General features: G+C 43.0%; 3 protein-coding genes across 3 annotated transcripts; 2 read left to right on the top strand and 1 right to left on the bottom strand.

Moving 5' to 3' along the window:
• The first annotated feature begins 24 nt into the window (after positions 1 to 24).
• On the top strand, positions 25 to 5,127 carry LOC123768712 (uncharacterized). Its single transcript, XM_045759411.2, has 4 exons — positions 25 to 345; positions 878 to 1,039; positions 2,335 to 2,557; positions 4,040 to 5,127. Exons 1-4 carry the CDS (start codon positions 51 to 53, stop codon positions 4,050 to 4,052), a joined length of 693 nt encoding a protein of 230 aa, XP_045615367.2. The 5' UTR covers positions 25 to 50; the 3' UTR covers positions 4,053 to 5,127.
• Positions 5,128 to 6,186: 1,059 nt separating this feature from the next.
• On the top strand, positions 6,187 to 8,105 carry LOC123768711 (uncharacterized). Its single transcript, XM_045759410.2, has 3 exons — positions 6,187 to 6,622; positions 7,176 to 7,346; positions 7,801 to 8,105. Exons 1-3 carry the CDS (start codon positions 6,214 to 6,216, stop codon positions 8,040 to 8,042), a joined length of 822 nt encoding a protein of 273 aa, XP_045615366.1. The 5' UTR covers positions 6,187 to 6,213; the 3' UTR covers positions 8,043 to 8,105.
• A 3,346-nt stretch (positions 8,106 to 11,451) lies between these two features.
• LOC123768713 (lymphocyte antigen 75) lies at positions 11,452 to 13,799 on the bottom strand. Its single transcript, XM_045759412.2, has 3 exons — positions 13,425 to 13,799; positions 12,949 to 13,119; positions 11,452 to 12,749 (listed from the first exon to the last, which is right to left on the bottom strand). The coding sequence occupies exons 1-3, from the start codon at positions 13,771 to 13,773 to the stop codon at positions 12,538 to 12,540; spliced, it is 732 nt and encodes a 243-aa protein (XP_045615368.1). The 5' UTR covers positions 13,774 to 13,799; the 3' UTR covers positions 11,452 to 12,537.
• Positions 13,800 to 13,835: the final 36 nt, after the last annotated feature.

Genomic DNA, 13,835 nt, shown 5'->3' with positions numbered 1-13,835 from the left:
TGGGAAGGGGGGAGCCTGAATGTGCAGCAGACGTCAGTGTCGCCGTGACCATGCGGGTGGGCGGTGGTGCGTGCCCGTGTGCGTGGTTAGCTGTCGCGACGTTGATCGGTACAGCAGGGCTGTCATGGGCAGCAACGAGCACCGGAGATCATCTTGAGCTCCTCGATGTCTTGACGAAACTTGAGGCGACGCTGCGTGAGACTGTGGGTTGTGAAGGACGGGTGGAGCAGCTGTGGGAAGCTGTACGGGTCCGCAATGCACTTCTGGATGATATGAAGGCCAAGGTCCTGCAAAGGATGGATCAGATCGCTGTTATTAAGAAGGCTGACAGAGTGCCGGTTGAAGGTTAGTGTTATCATCTCTCTCTCTGTCTCCCTCTCTCTCTCTTTCTCTCTCTCTCTCTCTCTCTCTCTCACTCTCTCTTTTTTTTTTTCTCTCTCTCTCTCTCTCTCTCTCTCTCTCTCTCTCTCTCTCTCTCTCTCTCTCTCTCTCTCTCTCTCTCTCTCTCTCTCTCTCTCTCTCTCTCTCTCTCTCTCTCTCTCTCTCTCTCTCTCTCTCTCTCTCTCTCTCTCTCTCTCTCTCTCTCTCTCTCTCTCTCTCTCTCTCTCTCTCTCTCTCTCTCTCTCTCTCTCTCTCTCTCTCTCTCTCTCTCATTCTCTCTCTCTCTCTCTCTCTTTATATAATGTCCATATAATATATAATTGTAATACAATCTTTAATCTCTTCTCTGCTAATTATCCCAGCCTATTCAATTCACCTAATTATCCCAGCCTAACTATCCCTACCAACTATCCTACTTATCCCTACCATATATATATCATACTTATCCTTCCCAATTAATCTACTTATTCCCGCATCCATCCCACTGTCTCCCCAGACTGCGAAGATTCCTTCACTCGGGTAGGGAACAGCTGCTATCACACCTACAGCGACCACCTCAGGGTGTGGTGGAGAGCGAGGTTCCATTGTTGGATTCTGGGGAGCGACCTGGTCCACCCCGAGGACCTTCACTCCCTTAGGAATTACGTGCCTGAAGCAGGTAAGCCGGCCTCCACTTCCTCAGGAGTCAAATGCAAGGAGAAAGTTGAGAACCACAATGCCTTGCTGACCAACAGGTAAAAATAACCTTTAATAGTTAAAATCTAAACTCCCAGGGCATATATATACACCGAAAAGTGAAGTACACTTCTAAAGGTGTATCACTTGATTATTGTTTTGAGGTAAACACTAACATATACTAATATACACATATTTGCCATCATCGCTTTTGCTAAAATTAAATATGTAGATTTATCAACAATGAACTGCATGTCTCTCGTCTCTATAGACTTTAACCTTATTGATGACTTGCTGAAGCTTTTCGGAGTAATGTTTTGAATTGTTCTGTATTGTTGTGTTTTCTGTCAGCTTACTGATATAGGTTTGTGATACAATAATAGGTTACCTAGTACCAGCCTTAGGGTACACAGCTCATCGACTCCTACGGTACACAACTCATCAAAACTAGGTTGTAGAGCTCTGCATCAACCTTAGGATACAGAGCTCATCAAACCTGGGGTACATAGTTCTAACGAACCTTGGGTACAAAGTTCATTAAACATAGGGTACAAAGCTCACCATCCCTAGCGAACACAACACACCATCTCTGGTGTACATAATTCACTAACTCTATGGTTCAAAAGTTCACCATCCATTAAAGAATTCATCAATTACAGAATACACACGTTTCCCATTCAAACTTCACACGATTTATTCAAACTCTCCATTTTCTATAAGCAGGTTCCAAGACTGGTCTTCAGATTCCATCTTTTCAACAAACAATATCTCAATTCACTGCTTCATATACATCTGAGACAACAGAGGGGGTAAACAGTAGAGCAAAATTGCCTCTCAGTAAAATCACTGATCTGTTTTACAGTGTGATTATATATTGAATATATATTATTATTTCAAATAACTCTCCACCGAGTATCTCTGTTACTCCTGATCTTTGACCATAGTCTTTATTATCTCTTCCCAAGCCATTATCCATAAAAACATATAACTCATTTAAGTTTGAGCTTTTTTTTTTTAAAGATTAGGACATAAAATCTCCCCTCGCAACATTCTAAGGATTCATACTAGGGATTTATACACATCGAAGTGTATCCTTCCACTCAGTGTATATAGGCTGAGAGTTTACCTTAGTTCTGGAGTAAATTAAACTTGTTGGCTAGTTAGTAAACTAGTGTCACGACCTTAATAACCCTCCAGAGGCTGATACAAGCCAATTCAAGCACCGAGCAAGGGTCAATATGCCGATTTTACCAATCAACTATCCCCCTCGTCCTGCAGGTGACACAAAGTACTGGATAGGAGCCAGAACAGTGACGAGTGGAGACGTCCCAGAGTGGTGGTGGGTGGATGGGGAGAGGATAGACACCAAGGACGATAACTACACCTCCCTGACGCAACACCCTCAGAGCCACAAGTGCGCCATGCTAGACACCTTCACCTTCCAATTGGAGGCAACAGACTGTGAGGACCCGCACGGCGTCACTCTCTGCGAAGTCAAAATGTAAGTGAATTACGACCCTCTCTCGTCTTAGATAAGTAATTAGCCATTCCTGTTGTCAGGAACAACAAGTCCTCCAAAGGACTTCTGAGTCCTCCGGTACTTAGAAGTCCTTCTAGGTCCTCTTAAGTCCTCCGGTACTTAGAAGTCCTTCTAGGTCCTCTTAAGTCCTCCGGTACTTAGAAGTCCTTCTAGGTCCTCTTAAGTCCTCCGGTACTTAGAAGTCCTTCTAGGTCCTCTTAAGTCCTCCGGTACTTAGAAGTCCTTCTAGGTCCTCTTAAGTCCTCCGGTACTTAGGCTTTTCGATGTCTAGCTCTAATAACATTTATGGATGTCTTTAAACTTTAAACTCCCGGGTAGGTGTTTTTTGCTAGGTGAAAAAAAGCATCGGTTGTGATACGAGGACGTAGACCACTATGCTAAACCTGCACGACTATATTACATTACGTATAATTGATTAGGTTTGTTTGTGTTTGTGTTCGTGTATGTGCGTGTTTGTGTGTTTATTTAGTTATTGTTATTTCATATATGGTTTCTTTCTCCCGTTTTCAGTGAATATTTGCACACAAATAATTATTTACTTGTTAATATCTTTCTAACTCAACGTCCTTCTGAAGTTTAGTTTATTTATATATATATATATATATATATATATATATATATATATATATATATATATATATATATATATGTGGCTTATTTTTCTACTTTTGGTTTCATAAACTCTCCGTCGCCTGTTTTCTCGCATCATTATAAAATCTTGTATGTTGTTACCATGGCATAGTAGTTATTTTTCTGACATAAAATTTGGCCATACGAGACAGCTTTAATCTTGCCTTGTATCTCATGTCTAAGTTCCCGGATCCACATCCTTGCATATCCTTGGATATTTAAAATATGATAATTACATTCTTTTGGTACGAGTTTAGAATCGCAGCTGCATACTGCAGTTCATGTATGATGTTCGTTGGAAGTAACTATTTTAACAATTCTCCATATACCTTAAAAACTTTTACTAAAATTACCAACCATTTGGATCGGTCGGTAGAGCGACGGTCTCGCTCCTTACAGGTCGGCGTTCGATCCCCGATGGTACATATGTTGGCCACCTTTCCTTCCCTCAGTTCTTGTCCTCATATTCCTTCCAAGTGCTATATAGTCGAACTTGCTTAGCATTTTCTCCTCATAATTACCTTTCCTTGCAAATGAGTTCGACGAACCTCATAAACTGAGGTTTATGAGGTTTTCTTGTGATAAATTATGCCTAATAATTACACCCGAATTCCTAGCTTTATCTGACCTCCTTTTCCATATTTATTTTTTAAATTATTATTTTGGGAAACCTCTTATCGCTTTACATTCACATAAATGTAGTTTGTCTACCCCATATATTTAAAATAATAAGTTCTGAACAAATAAATGTAATTTATTTACATTTATTCCTATTTTTAATTGCAGGTACTCTAATTAATTACTCTATTGCAGGTACTCTAATTAAGACAGGACTGTCTTCTACCCTTGAATCGCGGGCCCCTGGGACACCTTCCACAGGTGGTCCAACTCCTTCACACCTCTCCAGGAGGACCCATAACAACCCTTATGCACCCCTACAAGAGAGAGACTACGGGCTCACCATAGCCCGTGCTACTCGAACTTCTTGTCCTGAGTAGCTGAATCTAAAACAACAATAACCCTACAAGAAGCTCGTATATTAATCCTCGAGAAGATCACAAAAGAGCCTCTGGGGCCAGATTCACGAAAGCACTTACGAACGTTTACATCTTTTCTCAATCTTTGGCGGCTTTGTTTACAATTATTAAACAGTTAATGAGCTCCGAAGCTCAAGGAGGCTGTTTATAATAATAACAACAGTTGACTGGCAAGTTTTCATGCTTGTAAACTGTTTAGTAAATGTCACCAAAGCCGTCGAAGATTGAGGAAAGATGTACACCTTCGTAAGTGCTGGCGTAAGTGCTTTCGTGAATCTGGCCCCCTGGTCCGTACTTCACGAGGCCTCACCACCAACCCTCCCCGAGGCCCCCACTACAGCTGACCGAGTGAGGATCTGGACCCTCAGACAATCACTGTCTTCCTACCACCTGTGGTCAACGTACCCGTTTAACATGTTGTGATCACCGCCCAGCCGTCCCCTCAACCGCCCACGACCAGCCACCGTCCTGTTATCACGTCCCCACAGCAATGAACGACAATTATGGTACACTGGGGAGCTGGGAGGGGCGTGTGGATAGATAGATGGAAGAGGGAGAGAACAAACGTCTGAGGAAAGGAGAGGGGAGAGGAGAAGGGAAGAAGAGAGTTTGATATGGATAGTAGTGATGGAGACAGGAAAGGAGACAAAGGAAAGGGGGGTTTGAGCAGGAGAGAGGAACGAAGGGATGGGGCATGTGGAAGGGCTGGTGAGGAAAGGAGTGAGAGAGTGAGGGGGTTCTTAAGGAACGGGAGGAATGGGGGGAGGCACAGCAGCACAGCAGCTCCTCTGTCACAGCCAATTGTCCTCTATGTTAACACAAATGGTTGTCATGTAAAAATATTAAATAAACAGAAGATTTGTCCCCCTTGTGTCACTCATCCCGACAAATACTCACTCACTGAGGGGTAACTGTGTCACTCATACCGACAAATACTCACTCACTGAGGGGTAACTGTGTCACTCATCCCGACAAATACTCAATCACTGAGGGGTAACTGCGTCACTCATGCGAGCCATTCTCAACCTCAGGTCTCAAAGCTCGTGTGCTAAAATCCTCGTCTTCATCTTTGGATCTCAGGCCTAATTTTTTGTTTGTTCCACCCAAAATATTGAGACCGTTTATTGTATGATAAACATTAGCTTTAATCTTAGATAAAAGGTCTAATATTTAGGTATTTTAATGATCGATTTATTAAATTTTTGATTATGTCGACTTTATTGCTGTTGTCCACAAGGTTCTGTTATGTTCTTCAAGCACAGTAAATAAATATAAAGTATATAATATAAGTATATAAATATAAATATATAAATATATAAGTATATAAGTATATAAATAGTAATAAATAATAATAATAATAATAATAATAATAATAATAATAATAATAATAATAATAATGAACAAATCCACAAGGGCCGTGACGAGGATTCGAACCTGCGTCCGGGAGCATCCCAGACGCTGTCTTAATCGACTGAGCTACGACACGGTCAAAAGAGTTGAACCCGAAGTTCTACTGAACTTACTGGATCCTGCAGCCTCTCCGAGACACAAACCAGGGTTTTACACAACTCCCCCATGCACTCGAGCTATGTCAATAAGCCGTTCTCCCTCTTCGCCCTTACTTCATTACACACAGAAATCACAATAGCGTGATGCCTCAAATGAACAAATCCACAAGGGCATTTCTAAATAATTTCTAAATAAACGATAACGTCGAGTTTATATTAAAATCCGAAGTGAATTAACCCATTTACGTTTTGTATATATATTGAGCTGTGCATATTTTATACAATGATTCCGAATGACGTAGGTATACTATGAGTGTGCTGGCATGTGTGTGTGTGTGTGTGTGTGTGTGTGTGTGTGTGTGTGTGTGTGTGTGTGTGTGTGTGTGTGTGTGTGTGGTAAGGGTGCATCTCTCTAGTGAAAGCCAGTACCGCTGTGACCAGCATGGAGTGTGGAAGTCCCTGTACCACCCTCAGATTTTTGGTGGTAGTAAGCTTATTGGTGTTGGGCGTGGGGAGTGTGGGCGTGGAGAGCTATATGGGCGTGGCAGGTGCGCTTGTTAGGGGAAACCGGATGACCATGGTTAAGGAGAACAAGACGGGCGTCGATGAGAAACCCGGTCTGGACAAACAGGGAGCAGCTACTGAGGAATATCAGGATTCCCAGGCACTCCTGATGGCTTTGCTGAGGCTGGAGAAGGCTCTCAGTGGCACTCGGGGATGCGACACCAGACTACAGGACCTCTGGAGAGATATCACCATCCAGAGAGTAGCGCTGAAAGGTTTGGAACACGATATATTCCGCAAGATGGACCTGTACGCCAAGGTCCAGCTCAAAGATCCGTCAGCTGTGGGTGAGTCTCCCCTCTCATCGACACTGTTTTACTGTAGTTCTTAAGACATGTCTAAGTAACTCCATGTCCACCTATTTATAATAAGGAGATAATAATAATAATAGAAGTATTAGCAAGGCAATGCAAATAAAACTACCACTACTAATACAGGTACCACCACCACTACTACTGTTACTAGTACTAGTGAGGACAGTTACTGAACAATGGGAAAATATTAGTGATTGCAATAATAATGATAACAGTAATAATATAATAATTATAATACTAGAATATAGCTCGAAATATTTTTGCAGATTTTAAGTTTATACAATACGAGTACATGTTACTGAGATTTCAGTTTAGGTATCTTCGATTGATGAAATAATGAAGCATACTTACTAGTTGGTCTGAAAGCTAGAGTCACGGCCTTCAGAACTCTCGAGTCAGAAGCCGCAGGCCAGAAACCCAGCTTCAAACCAAAGGAAGTAGACTCCCTCGCTTCATCTACCGAAAGACAATTATTATTTCCCCTTAAGTCAACTAACGTCCTGAAACAGACTTCCTTCTTCCTCAGAGTGCCCGGAACCCTTCGAAGTGGCCGGGGGCGGGTGCTTCTACCACCCACACGGGGTCAAAAAGACGTGGTCAGCGGCGAGGTTCTCTTGCGCCAGGCTCGGAGGGGACCTGGCCTACCCCACCAACATATCCAAGTTTAGGAAATACGTTAAGACCATTTCATCTGGAGGTGAGTCTTTATACATGTCAGTGACTATGGGGAGGGAGATCTACCTGCAGGCACAATAACGTGGCTAAAGTAAGTTGACCAGACCACACACTAGAAGGTGAAGTGAAGACGACGTTTCGGTCCGTCCTGGACCATTCTCAAGTCGATTGTCGAATTGTCGACTTGAGAATGGTCCAGGACGGACCGAAACGTCGTCGTCGTCACTTCACCTTCTAGTGTGTGGTCTGGTCAACGAGATCTACCTCTTTATGCCCAACTTCCTATGTTGTTAAGGTTCTTTGGTGCTGGGGAAACTGAGGCTCTGTGGTACTGCTGATGTTTGGGAAGACTGCTGCTGTTTGCCGGGTATTTCGTGCCGGTTAATGAACTCCAGCTTCTATGTTTATCAGAGATTCTAACACATAGCCGTTTATCATTCAATCCTAACTTATTGTTCCCTATTTCCTCTCCACAGGTTGGGGTTTCTTCTTCCTGGGGGGTAAAGCGGACCCTAAACAAGACTTTCCAGTGTACCAGTGGATCGACGGCAGGAAAATAGTTAGCGAGAGGGAGCAAATGGCTTCCGAACTCATAGCCTTCGGCAGCGACTACTGCGTGGTCATGGAGGCTTACAACTGGTTCGAGATCAAACCCAAGAACTGCGAGACGTCCAGGAGGTGGTACATATGCGAGATCAAGGTGAAGAACATGTCTTAGTAGTTGGAGAGAAGTAGATTGTATTCCCTAATTAGTAGTTTTTAAATAAACAAGAGCTTTGTTCATTGTGATTTATTGCAACCAATTATTTGAATATGTTCCTTGCGTTACTGGATTATATTCAGAGTTCTCTGATAGGCCCGTACAAGGGTTTTCCTTGAATGTATCAGATGAGAATTTCCTAATACAGTGTAGGATATTATCAAAGATAAGACCTGACCTAAGATAAGCATCAAATCTACTGTAAAAAACACATAATTTCCAAAGAGAGAAAAGTGCTTCTGACTAGTGTGGAGTGCTGCTCCACAATTTTGGAAATATTTATATATATATATATATATATATATATATATATATATATATATATATATATATATATATATATATATATATATATATATATATATATATATATATATATATATATATATATATATATATATATATATATATATATATATATATATATATATATATATATATATATATATGGCCTGTTGCGTCTTGGGCACTAGTCCAACTTCAGAGGAATTCGAAGAAGTGTTTGACTTGCAACAATGATCGAACCCGTCTGTGACATTCATCAATGTTTCCCATTGTTGTGTTCTTCAAGAGATCCATAACCTTTAAGCACCTTTTTGCATTATTATTTTTGTATCAACCCATGTATATCTTGTAACCATCAAATGCATAATAAAGCACAAAAAATATTCAAGGAAGGGGGTGGTAGGAGAAAAGCACACAGAAACTGTATTGGAGGGGATCTAAACATTCCCTCTAATGCGTTATGCGTGGTTTCCTCCGAGGCTATGGGTCCCCCTTCTTCCAGCTAGAGGTGGTACTCCCTTCCTATTATATATATATATATATATATATATATATATATATATATATATATATATATATATATATATATATATATATATATATATATACATATACCGACGGCAAGCAAGTACCGTCGGGATGTTGGGGATATAGCCTTGGCTACCAACGTCTTTTGTACGGTCATGGTTGGTCAAGTGGTTAAGGTACCATGTACGCCAGTAAGGTACAATTGTGAAACTTAACCAGGTCTAACGTCATATCAGACATCACATTTGCTCGCTGTTATTGTACATAAAAGTACGATCATATACATGTCAGAGTTGAATATGAATACTAGCCACTGGAATTCAAGATGCGAATACCAGGCATTGAAATTCGAATATCATCCACATAAACTCAAACATCATCCACGTCAATTCGAACATCACTCACGTAAATTTCAAACACCAGCCATACAAATCTACGTTCTTACTGCCTGTTATTCCTTGCTCCAGTACATTTCCTAAGACCATCTTGGTGGTTAGGAAAGTCCTGGGAGCTGTGCAGCGCCCCATCCAGTACGCATGTAGCCCTGTGACGCCATCCAGAGGCTCATCTACTACGCATGTGGCCTCGTGACGCCATCCAGAGGCTCATCTACTACGCATGTGGCCTCGTGACGCCATCCAGAGGCTCATCTACTACGTATGTGGCCTCGTGACGCAATCCAGAGGCTCATCTACTACGCATGTGGCCTCGTGACGCAATCCAGAGGCTCATCTACTACGCATATGGCCTCGTGACGCCATCCAGAGGCTCATCTACTACGTATATGGCCTCGTGACGCCATCCAGAGGCTCATCTACTACGCATGTGGCCTCGTGACGCCATCCAGAGGCTCATCTACTACGTATATGGCCTCGTGACGCCATCCAGAGGCTCATCTACTACGTATGTGGCCTCGTGACGCAATCCAGAGGCTCATCTACTACGTATATGGCCTCGTGACGCCATCCAGAGGCTCATCTACTACGCATGTGGCCTCGTGACGCCATCCAGAGGCTCATCTACTACGCATGTGGCCCTGTGACGTCCTCTAGCCAGACCACCAAGAGCGTCATAACAAGGAATAATGACAGAGAGTTGAGAGGGATATGAGGGTACCTTGTTCCAGTTATGAGAGGCTGAACATACGTTGGTATTTGTGTATGTGTGTGTTTGTGTGCGTGTGTGAGCTTCGGGGCGTTTATGTATGGATAGATAAGCATTGTTGAGGGTTCTTACGTTGGTGCTTGGTCAGAACTGACCCCCTGTGAGGTCCGTAAAGGAGTCTCGTAATGTATAGCAGCCTCAGCCTCGTCCTTCATGGATCCCACTGAGCAGAGTTCTCTTGATGGGTCCTTTCCTGTTTCAACACCTGCCTCTGTCTCATCCTCTCCCCATTTTTCCTGTATTTCATCTCCCCCCACTTTGTCCATGGCCCCTTCCCAGTCCCTCTTCACTTGTGGCTTCGTCCTTCTCATCCCTTCCTCTGTCTTCGTTCCTCCTACCATCTTATTGCCTCGCTAAACTGTTCCTTCTACTTCTCTCTTACTTTTGACTCTGACTCTTCCACTGCACCTGCTTATTTTTCCTTTACATCGCCTAAAAGCTCTTGCCTCCTCTCAATCTCTCCTGTCATATCTGCATCTGTGGCTATAGGTGACCTTCTTCCTCTCTTGTCTCCTTTGTATTCATTCAACAGTACCTGCTCTTTATCTCACCATCTGTTTCTCGCCACCCACATCAGTTCTTCGCTCTTCTTCGAAGAACTGATGGAGTCCGAATCACTTGGAGTCCCTTCCCTTCCAATGTATACCCCATTTCCACCCATAACATCTATATATGTAACCATCCAGTTCATCACTACCTGTCTTTGCTACTTCTATATCTCTCTCTCCAGCCATTCACACACCTCTCCCTCCCTCCCTCCCTCTCTTTCACCAATCTCCCCAACTATTCTCCACTCTTAACCTCATCCGTCCTACACCCATCACCTGCCAGTTCTGTTAGGTGATGGGTGTAGGGGATGGTACACCCTACGTGTTTACACCCAGTTAACCCTCCCAGTGCAACTGTTGACCATGGCCCCGACCCACAGCGGCTGGTGGCTGTCGGTAAATTGATATTTATCTGAAGGGTGTGGGATCTATCAGTCATCGTTGACACAGTCAGGTGTGTGTGTGTGTGTGTGTGTGTGTGTGTGTGTGTGTGTGTGTGTGTGTGTGTACATCCCTGTGTGCTAGCCAGGAGACTAAGGGGAACATAATGGTTTTTTGATTGGGTTTTTCCGCTTGTATAAGTCTAGTGATATAACTCGTCTATGGTATACATGAGTCTCGTTGCATAGTTTGTCTCTGGTCACCTTACCTTGAGGTTATCTTGAGATGATTTCGGGGCTTAGCGTCCCCCCTAACCAGGCTGTTGGACGCGGCTGCTCGCAGCCTGACGTATGTGCCACAGCCTGGTTGATCAGGTATCCTTAGGTTGGATATTGGTCCAATCACTTGGTGTGAATGAGTCTCAAGATATAGATCATCTATGGTTTGAATGAGTCTCGTAATGCAGTTTATTTATTTATTTTGTATAATAACAGTCACTCTGGAATGATAATAAGCTCACTGGAGTGATAACACTCACCGGAGCGATAACAGAATCACTACAGTGATAACAAAATCTTAGGAATTATTATATATTTTCTTTCATAACATAAAAGTGCGCGACTCAGGGCATTTCAACCCCTGAAACATATGTTTACATTGATATTCCTATACAATACATAAATGAAAAAAGAAAAAGGAGGGGGAGAAAGAGGAGTAGGAGGAGGAGGAGAAGGAGGAGAAGGAGGGGGAAAGGAGAAGTGAGAGGATATTGAGGATAAGTTCGTATTGACTACAAAAATACATTTCTATAAAAACACACTTGGCAATTTTGTGTATTTATTATTACAAGTAATGGCACAAAATGGGCATAAAAGTAGACACTCCGGTGTTTTATTTACATCAATTATCAGTAGAAACAAACATACAATGGTTGGATAACTGGATCATGTTCCCACACGGATGGTTGTAACTAGAGGTTAAAATTAAAACCAAGTATATTGATATTGAAAAGTCAAAGATTATTAGCTGTGGATTGGTACTTTACACAAAGGTACCAATCCACGGCTCTGCTCGCAAAGACTCCATGTATTTATTAGGAGAAAGCGCTAAGCCAGTGCGACTATATAGTACTTCAAAAAACATATGAGGACTGTTAGCTCGGGTACGAGGATAGAGTGAAGAAACAGAGTCCAATAAAACTATCATACGAATGACTATCATACAATCAGTGTCCAATCACTTGGAGTCCACAAAATCGTCTTCTCACAGAATTGCCAGACCATTAAACAAAAATTTAAGATATACTAAGCCACCAGATTTTCACACAGAAGTAACAGACTATCATACATTCTCAAAGAGATAATAAGCTACACTAATCACCAAGATACCAAGTCTATACAGTACTTCACAGAGGCAGTAAGTCGCTCTATTAGCTGACAGAGGTAGCATTCTGCCTTACATCTTCTCACAGAAGTACCAGGTAATTCAATAGGTACTTCTGGTACTTCTGTGTGAAGTACCCCAGCTCTTTTGGCGCCAACGAGACACTAACTCATCTTCCTTTCACAGAGGTACCAGTTGTGCTTCTCACAGTCCCACGCCATGGCCCGATATCCTCGGCCACTGTTTAGGGCCACACAGTCACCGGACTCGTTGGTTTCGGCCCAATCGTCGTCGCTGGACTCGATCTCCCTTCCGTCTAGCCACGACCACTTCCTTGGCCCCGTGATCTTGCCCCCCAGCCACAGGTACCACCAGTCTAAGGAAGTAAGAGATGATTGGACGATGTGTGAGGACAGGTTGTCATTATTATATTAAAAAATGTTCCTTACAAATTATTTCGAGATTGTATATTATTTTCAGTCTAATATATTTATTTGTAGACAAATTTGAGATAGATAGAGAGAGAGAGAGAGAGAGAGATAGAGACAGAGAGAGACAGAGAGAGACCTACTGACCTGACCCCAATTTCAGTCGCAGGTAGTTCCTAACGGCTTTCAGGTTGTCAGGCGTGGCAAGGTCACCACCCTCCTGCTGGCACCTCTTCCTAGCTTGCTTCCACGACAAGCTGGGATTCTTGTGCGCCCAGAAGCACCCACCAGCAGCCTGCTCGAACGGCTCAACGCACCCTGAGACAAACATAACACGTGAAAATACAGAAATAAAGTGTAAAATGTTCACAATAAAAGAACATCCCTGGTTCTTAAATTAATTGTCATACTGATAAAACTTTCGATTTATAATTTCCTTATGTATGCAGCTTATGTATGCAATGGAGCAGCTGATTCGTTATAATAATCGCAGCACAATGTTAAAAATCTCTAAATTCACTCGGCATGTACATCTAAGGACAATGTGAATCCTGTCTCACAGTGATGGAGTGTTGGGGCTTCAAGTGTAGCTGCTCCATCAAAATTATCGACACTATAATTACCTTCTCCAGCGACTGTAGGTCTGAGGTTTTCACGGTACTGGAGAAACACATCCATAATCTTCTCCATATTTTTGACCTCCTCCTCCACCTCAGCCAGTCTCTCCCACTGCGTCTCCACTAGCTTCTCCAACTTCAGTACCTTCTTCTCCACGGGATCTGAGAGCCTGTTGTCGCAAGATACTCTTCGATCCTCGAGTAAAGTAGAGAGCTGGTTGACGCCGGAGGCGATGGTTGCCACAAGGGGAACTTGGTAGTCTACGAAGTCTTCTTCAGCGGGCAGAGCCGTGGCCGTCAGGGCCAACGCAGCCGACAGCAGGAGCCGGAGAGGAGGTTCACGTTCGAGTCTCATGACTGCTAATGTGTACTGAAGCGTAGGACAGACCTGCCACCCTCCCCCCCCCCCAACCCCCA

Source organism: Procambarus clarkii, chromosome 83 (assembly GCF_040958095.1).
Source record: "Procambarus clarkii isolate CNS0578487 chromosome 83, FALCON_Pclarkii_2.0, whole genome shotgun sequence".
Lineage (NCBI taxonomy): Eukaryota > Metazoa > Arthropoda > Malacostraca > Decapoda > Cambaridae > Procambarus > Procambarus clarkii.
Note: the sequence above shows the minus strand (reverse complement) of the source record. Positions and strands in the feature narration are given on the sequence as shown.

What these genes read in the sequence shown, in the direction of transcription:
- LOC123768712 (XM_045759411.2), top strand. Translation starts at nt 51, where the DNA reads ATGCGGGTGGGCGGTGGTGCGTGCCCGTGTGCGTGGTTAGCTGTCGCG. An exon ending in TGACAGAGTGCCGGTTGAAG is followed by an intron (nt 346 to 877) that starts GTTAGTGTTATC and finishes CTGTCTCCCCAG; the next exon opens with ACTGCGAAGATTCCTTCACT. An exon ending in GAATTACGTGCCTGAAGCAG is followed by an intron (nt 1,040 to 2,334) that starts GTAAGCCGGCCT and finishes CTCGTCCTGCAG; the next exon opens with GTGACACAAAGTACTGGATA.
- LOC123768711 (XM_045759410.2), top strand. Translation starts at nt 6,214, where the DNA reads ATGGAGTGTGGAAGTCCCTGTACCACCCTCAGATTTTTGGTGGTAGTA. An exon ending in CAAAGATCCGTCAGCTGTGG is followed by an intron (nt 6,623 to 7,175) that starts GTGAGTCTCCCC and finishes CTTCTTCCTCAG; the next exon opens with AGTGCCCGGAACCCTTCGAA. An exon ending in TAAGACCATTTCATCTGGAG is followed by an intron (nt 7,347 to 7,800) that starts GTGAGTCTTTAT and finishes TCCTCTCCACAG; the next exon opens with GTTGGGGTTTCTTCTTCCTG.
- LOC123768713 (XM_045759412.2), bottom strand. Translation starts at nt 13,773, where the DNA reads ATGAGACTCGAACGTGAACCTCCTCTCCGGCTCCTGCTGTCGGCTGCG. An exon ending in ACCTACAGTCGCTGGAGAAG is followed by an intron (nt 13,120 to 13,424) that starts GTAATTATAGTG and finishes TGTTTGTCTCAG; the next exon opens with GGTGCGTTGAGCCGTTCGAG. An exon ending in GCGACTGAAATTGGGGTCAG is followed by an intron (nt 12,750 to 12,948) that starts GTCAGTAGGTCT and finishes TTACTTCCTTAG; the next exon opens with ACTGGTGGTACCTGTGGCTG.